At 40.3% G+C, this 7210-nt stretch overlaps 1 protein-coding gene and 1 pseudogene across 1 annotated transcript; one reads left to right on the top strand and one right to left on the bottom strand.

Annotated features, from left to right (window-relative positions):
* Positions 1-31: 31 nt before the first annotated feature.
* Positions 32-7205, top strand: LOC121026233 (complement factor H-like; the record flags this gene model as incomplete). Its single annotated transcript, XM_040469109.1, has 4 exons — positions 32-238; positions 5538-5714; positions 6716-6898; positions 7006-7205. Coding segments are annotated over exons 1-4 (723 nt in total), but the record flags the coding sequence as incomplete, so codon positions are not given.
* Positions 3878-4790, bottom strand: LOC121026231 (protein FAM220A-like; annotated as a pseudogene).
* Positions 7206-7210: the final 5 nt, after the last annotated feature.

Genomic DNA, 7210 nt, shown 5'->3' with positions numbered 1-7210 from the left:
GACTTAATTACATCGTCCATTAAATAATATTAGAATTGAAATCTTCAATTCTGTTATGCATTAGAATCTTGTGACATGCCAGCATTTGAGAATGCCAAAGCCAAAAGCAATGTCACGTGGTTTAAACTCAATGACAAGTTGGACTATGAATGCCACGATGGATACGAAAGCCAAGATGGGCACGCAGGTTCAATAGTGTGTGGTAACGATGGTTGGTCTCATAAACCAGTATGTTATGGTGAGTACCATTTTTCCAGGTATTTTTTTTTCATGACTAACAAAATTAACAAGACGTGTTTAAGATATCCCAGTTTGAACAAATTTGCATTATTTAAAGTCATTTTGGGGGCATCTGGGTCTCTCAGTGGGTTGAACCTCAGACTTTGGCTCAGGTCATGATCTCACAGTTCTCGGGTTTAAGCCCCATGTGGGGCTCTATGCTGACAGTTCAGAGCCTGAAGCCTGCTTCAGATTCTGTGTCTCACTCTCTCTCTCCACCCCTCCCACTCACACTCTGTCTCTCTCTCTCTCAAAAACAAATAAAAATGTTAAAAAAAAAATAGATTTCCATTTTGAACAAACTTGCATTATTTGAAGTCATTTTTAAGGAGTATGATTAAAATCAAGGTGTCTTCTTCTGATTTAATGTAAACTGGGAGAAGAGGGTGTTTGAAAGCCCAAAGACAATAACACAGTGTTTCCTATGGACCATATACATGGTATGTTTGTAAACAAAGAATAATTGTGTTTGTTATTCTAAATGCAAGTTTTCATATTATTTAAAACTGGGTTCTTTTAGTGTGTGATCTAAGAAAACCAAATTATAGTTTCTGACAATTTCCTCAGCTATTTTGCTCCTGAGTTTCTGCTTTCACATCTTCTGCCTTGAGTGTTAATTTCTGTAGGCCCTGAGAGAAGCTCTTTATTTTCTGACTTGGACAAGTTCTGTGGACTATTCTATGAATCTCTTTCATGTTTGCTAATCCACTATTTTCCAGGATTAGGAGTAGGACTTGAATCTGTGGAAAATTTGAGTGGCTATAGAATGTTCCACACCAAGGGAACAGTCTGTGCAAAACTTTGATAACAAAACAATATTTGAGAAATATCAGGGTGAGCAGATTCTACTTAAGATGTGGGAGAATTTTATGAACTAAGCCTGGATAGGAGGCAAAGAAAAGATTACCCAGGTTATTTCCCAGGCATATCAGCATTTAGATTAGTTTTATGACTGATAAAAAGCTACAAAGGAGTCTTAAAGGAAGAAATATAATCATTTAGATTTTTGAAAAGTTTTTTTTTTCTTTTTTTTTTTTTTCCCACATGCTGTGATTGTGGTGGGCAGGAGAAGATTCGGGAGTTTATGCAGCATGAACAAGTATGGGGATTGGGATAGGATGATGGGTGATGAGATGCAAAGCAGAACACATTCAAAATCTATGTTGTTGGTAGAAAACACAGGTGATGTTACTAAATATTAGATGTAAGAGAGAGTAATAATGAAGGGACTCACTGCCTTTTTTTCATAAGCAAACATGTAAATGGCAGTGCCTTTTTGTAAGGTGGTGCTGACAGAAGAAAGAGCGCTTTGGGAGGAACATCCCAACTTTTGACTTGAGCACATTATGGTTGAGCTGCCCATGGACAATCAAATTTGGATATGTAAACTACAGAGTTGACTATGTGGGTCTAGCCAAGAAATACATATTTGGAATTGTTACCGCATAAATGAGGATATCAAATTGGAAAAGAATACAGAATAAAAAGAGAAGAGAGCTCAAGACTGAGTCATGAAGCATTCCAACGTTTAGGTGTCACGTGGAAGATAATAGATGGCAGAGTAGATAGGAAAAGGAGGACCCAGAGAATTGGGAGAAGAGAACATTTTGGAGTGAATGTTCTCCTAGATGTGGAGAGAAGAAAATGATTGAAGGATGAGGAAGTCTAAGTGAGTCCAGTGGAGTCAGCCTGGCGGGGTTCTAGCAAATTCCAATCCCATCAGCTGGCTAAACATGTATCTTAGGGCAACAACCACACTTACTTGCAGCTTCATTCACTCTTCCTCATCTATAAAATGTTTTAATATTTACAAAGGTTCTAATATTTCAAAGGATTGGTTTTTTTTAAATATAATTATAATATTCAAATTCCAGGGGCGCCTGGGTAGCTCAGTCGGTTAAGCGTCCGACTTCAGCTCAGGTCACGATCTCGCCGTCCGTGAGTTCGAGCCCCGCGTCGGGCTCTGGGCTGATGGCTCAGAGCCTGGAGCCTGTTTCCAATTCTGTGTCTCCCTCTCTCTCTGCCCCTCCCCCGTTCATGCTCTGTCTCTCTCTGTCTCAAAAATAAATAAAACGTCAAATTCCAGTTAATTTATAAATGAATTAGCAAGATAGGAGGATTCCAAATAAGAAAAATGCATTTTTAAATAATACTCGGGAATGTCACGAATGCCACAAATGCCACAGACTTGACAAATTTGAAGGGATGATTTTAGACATTCCTAATTTGAATCAGAATAATCAACAATTTAATAGATAGTAAAAATTATAGGTTTAATAATAATAATTGTATATTATGTAAATGTTCAGAACTCCCAGAATATGCCTATGTGGCCTTGAACATAGTTCTTTATTTTGTTTTATTTTTAGTTTAATTTCCTTACTAATATAATTTATAATACAGTGTTTAATTAAGCTATTTTAATAGTTTCTTTTTTTATGCACTTAAAATAAGACATTTATTATGCTAAGTAAAAGGTTTTAATTTTTCACTTTCCCAAAACACTGAAACAGCACATGGCATAGTAATTGTAGCACACAAATGGATACAGGCAGTCAATAAGCCCCGAAAATGGTGAAGTCTCTCCTTGGGACTCCTTAAAAACTCCATGCTCTCAAGTGATCTTTATCAAAGTTATCAACAACCAGAGGCATTACCTCAGAAAAAAAATGTTAGTATACGAGATACCTCCACTCCTAGGAATTGGAACCTTCCCGTAAGGGAAACGCTAAATCCATCTCTCCCCAGCTGAGCTGCAGCAGAGAAGTCTCAAGCTTGCTTTTATTTCAGGCGACACTGGTAGGGCTCCCAGTGTGAGAAAGGATTATACTAAAAGTACATTTAATATTTCAGCTTTCACTGTGGGGCCTCCATTTAAATTGGGTTTCAAGTGGAAGGAGAGGGGATGTGAGGAAAGAAATCAAATTGTTCTGCAGACCAAAATTATTCTACAGAATGCAGAAATGGGGACAGCTAACTGTCAACTATGGAGAGGCTGACTTGTACAAGTGGCCACTTCCAGCAGATGGCCTGAGGAGATGGTATCTGGGACAGTAGCCCTTGGCAAGAGTGCTGAAGATCCATAAAGAATTTTGTTAAATCTTCACGTTCTAACCTGATATTGGTACAGGATATATTAATGCTCTCTTTGAAGTGGTAGCCCAATACTGAATGTCTTCTGAGCACCATTTAAAGCATGCTCAAAAATCCCCTCCGTCATCAACCAGCCTCCCAGGAGTTTCACTTCCACTTCCTTTGATCACACCAACTGAGGCAGGAACTTCACTGCTGCCCTGTTAACAGGCATCCAGTCTCAGTGTGAAAGAACTCATTCTAAGACAGCTTTTTAAAATTTTTATTTATTATTATTTTTTTTTAATGTTTATTATTTGAGAAAGAAACAGAGAGCAAGCAGAGGAGGGGGAGAGAGAGAGAGAGGGAGACACAGTATCTGAAGCGGGCTCCAGGCTCCGAGCTGCCAGCACAGAGCACAACGAGGGTCTCCAACCCGAGATCATGACCTGGGCCGAAGTTGGCCGCCTAACTGACTGAGCTACCCAGGCGCCCCTCTAAGACAGCTTTCAAAATCAATCTCACTCTTTTTGTTGTTCTGCTTGTACCTTAACTATGGCATACAGGATTTGCTCCTTCCAAAGCTGGTAGAGCCAGTAACCCCAGTGTTATCTGCAGATCAGTTGAGGTACTTTGTACCTGTGAAGGCGTTTTCTTGGATTCTGTTTGCTCTGAAAATGCGGGCTTGAATGGCCAAGGAAAACACATTCTGTCTCATCATTCAGGAATGCTTCGGGGCATGCATGGAGCAGTGTAGACAGGAGGAGATGCAGGCCAGACCTTTCCCACTCAGAGCCTCGCCCTTCTAGAAGAGCATTTGGCTCTTCCTCCTCAGAAATCCCCATTTCTGGCCGTTTCTGAAGGCACGGTAGTCCTGACCCCCAAGGTTCTCCTTTGTGGCACCATCCTCTGTGCTGTCGCTGGCCCTGGGCCCTCCTCCCGGCCAGCCCCTCACCAGAGCCACCACCACCACCACAGGAGACCCCAGCACGATGCTCTCCTGTAGGAGCACAGGACAGATCCACAGTCTTGCTTTAGGCCCCTGCGGAAGCTGAACTTCTTAATGATTCTTTCAAACATGGAAGCGCTTTGTTGCCATTGTGAAGCGAGAGGTTGACCTCAGCATTCTTCACTTCCGTTGATAACTCATTTTGTGAATTTCCATCTACTTGAACCGCAGGGCGTATGCATCCAGGAGTTCGGGCACGGGCGCTCCCCCTGTGCTCCTTCAAGGCCACATAGCAGCTTGTCCGAGTCCTCCCCTGCCCTCTTCACCTTCCCGAGGTAGCCGCCCAGAGCCCCTACTCTGTCCCTCATGCTGCGTGTTCTGTGGTGTGGTAGCCTGACGACACGCCTTTGCCAGTCATTAGAATGGATCTCAGTATGAACCTGCAGACGGACGTTGAGCATCATGGAAGCCACGATGTGGACGTAGGGGAAGTTGACGCGCAGCCGCCAGGCCAGGTCGAAGAAGATGAGCAGCCTGCGGGTCAGCCTCTTGCAAAGACCCCATAGGAGCAGGCGGCGCGAGCGCGACAGGCGGACACCCAGGCCCGACACAGCCGCCTCCAACCAGACCGGTGCCCGACGCACGGGGCCGCGTCGCCGCGTCGCCCCGCCCCCGGCCTCCGCTCCGGACGCCGGGCTGCGCTCCGTGCGCAGAGGGAGCGAGAGAGGCGGCAGCGAGGCCGGGGGCGGAGTCCACACGTCACACGGGAAGCGCCTCCGCGACTATTGGTTTCTTTAAGACACGTTGGAAATGCCTTGTGTGTGTTCTGATTCCCCAGTTGTATTTACATTAAACAAAACTGCCAATTGTTATTTGACTGTAACTTTAAAATTGTAGCATCAAGGTTTTTTTTTTTTTTTAATGTGAGGGAATACTTTTATGTTTTGAGAGTAAAAAACAATGTAACATTATAAATGTCAGTTATAAAATCAGAACCAGTATAAGCAAGTTGACCTTACAAATACATTTTCAGGGTACCTATGTTGCTCTTCAATGCCTTAATAATTCTCAGGGTCCCTTATGAATTTAGAAGGTATACAAAACCTAACGTAAATTTTTCTGTTGCTCCTCTGTATAAGCAGTACTCAGCACCTCATTTTTATACGACACATATAAAATATACTTTGGCAATGATTAATTATATATTCTCACTAAATTATTTTAACTCTTTTTATAGAAAAAGAATGCAAGATTCCTGAAATAGAAAAAAACTTAAATACTGAGCCCAAAAAAGAAAAATATAAAGTCGGAGATGTGTTGAAATTCTTCTGCAGACAAAGACTTAAAAGAGTTGGACCAGATTCAGTTCAGTGTTACGACTTTGGATGGTCCCCTAATCTTCCAACATGTAAAGGTGAATATTTATCTTCTAATTGCTACAACAAGAAATAGGATTTTTGAAACCAACATTTTTATGTTTTTGTTTCTCTCACGCTTAATTTTCTGTTGGCTTCAAGTGTGTGTGTCTGTAATCTAATTCATTAAGCCAGGACATGTGTTGCGTAGTAGATATCTCAGATTTTCTTATTTAAGAACTCAATCTCCACTTGTTTCTTGAAATATGTAGTGGTAATAGCCATAGATACATGTGTTATGCCTTAATGTTTGTTACTTTTCCTTTTGACTACAATTCCACTGTTAATATTGGACACTTGGTATGGCATGGGCCTTCCCTCAACCTTCATCGAGTGTCTAAACAATATTCAAGCAATGTATAGTTAATTCAGTCCATTCAATCACATGTATGTCTTAACCAAAGTTAAAATATGTTGATAAAATGCTAGCCTCAAATGATGACATTTTTTTCAAACAGTTTTGATAAAATTTTTCCATGGCATATGAATATTGTTAACATTTACATGACCATATTTATTAATTGGTTTGCATACATCTTTAGAATATCTAGATTATTAAACATGTTTTCTGGGTTTCAATATACTTCCAATATACTAGTTCAGTGTAATTAACAGTACTGGGTTGCGGTGCCTGGGTGGCTCAGTTGGTTGAGCATCTGAATCCTGATTTCAGCTCAGGTCATGATCCCTGGGTCATGGGATCGAGCCCCATGTCGGGTTCCATGCTGAACATATAGAGCCTGCTTAAGATTCTCACTCTCTCTCTTTCTACTCTCCCCCCTTATCTTCTATCTCTCTTTCTAAAATAATAATTTTGAAAAAAGAACTGGGAAACATGTTTCTTGTTTAAGCACTATTTGTTTTTCATTGCTTAAGAAGGCTATAATAAAGTACATTATAAATAATATAAATTAATTAAAGAAAAAACTCCCCATTTTATTGTTTTTTAAGTTGTGAAATAGGTAATTTGATCATTATTTACACATTATTTCTCCTGTAGAGCAAACAAAACAGTGTTCTCCACCTCCTCAACTCCTTAATGGGAAAGTTAAAGAAACACAGAAAGAAAACTATGAACACAACGATTTGGTGGAATATGTGTGCAATCCTAGATTTCTGATGAAGGGTTTTAATAAAATTCAGTGTGTTGATGGACAGTGGACAGACTTGCCTATTTGTATTGGTAATGTATAAAATATATTCATATTTAAAATAGACCAACCTTTTATATTTATAGAAACACATAAAGTATATTTTATAAGTAAACATATTTTTCTGAACTTTTCACAGAGGTGGAGACTACATGTGGAGATATACCAGAACTTAATTACGGCTATGCTGTTCAGACTTCTAACCCTCCCTATCACCATGGAGATTCAGTGGAGTTCAATTGCAGAGAAGGATTCACAATGATTGGACACAAATCAATTACATGTATAAGTGGATTATGGACCCAACTTCCTCAGTGCATTGGTGAGAAGACACTTCTCAAATA

Source organism: Herpailurus yagouaroundi, unplaced genomic scaffold (assembly GCF_014898765.1).
Source record: "Herpailurus yagouaroundi ecotype Mexico unplaced genomic scaffold, PumYag 67867, whole genome shotgun sequence".
Classification (NCBI taxonomy): Eukaryota; Metazoa; Chordata; class Mammalia; order Carnivora; family Felidae; genus Herpailurus; species Herpailurus yagouaroundi.
Note: the sequence above shows the minus strand (reverse complement) of the source record. Positions and strands in the feature narration are given on the sequence as shown.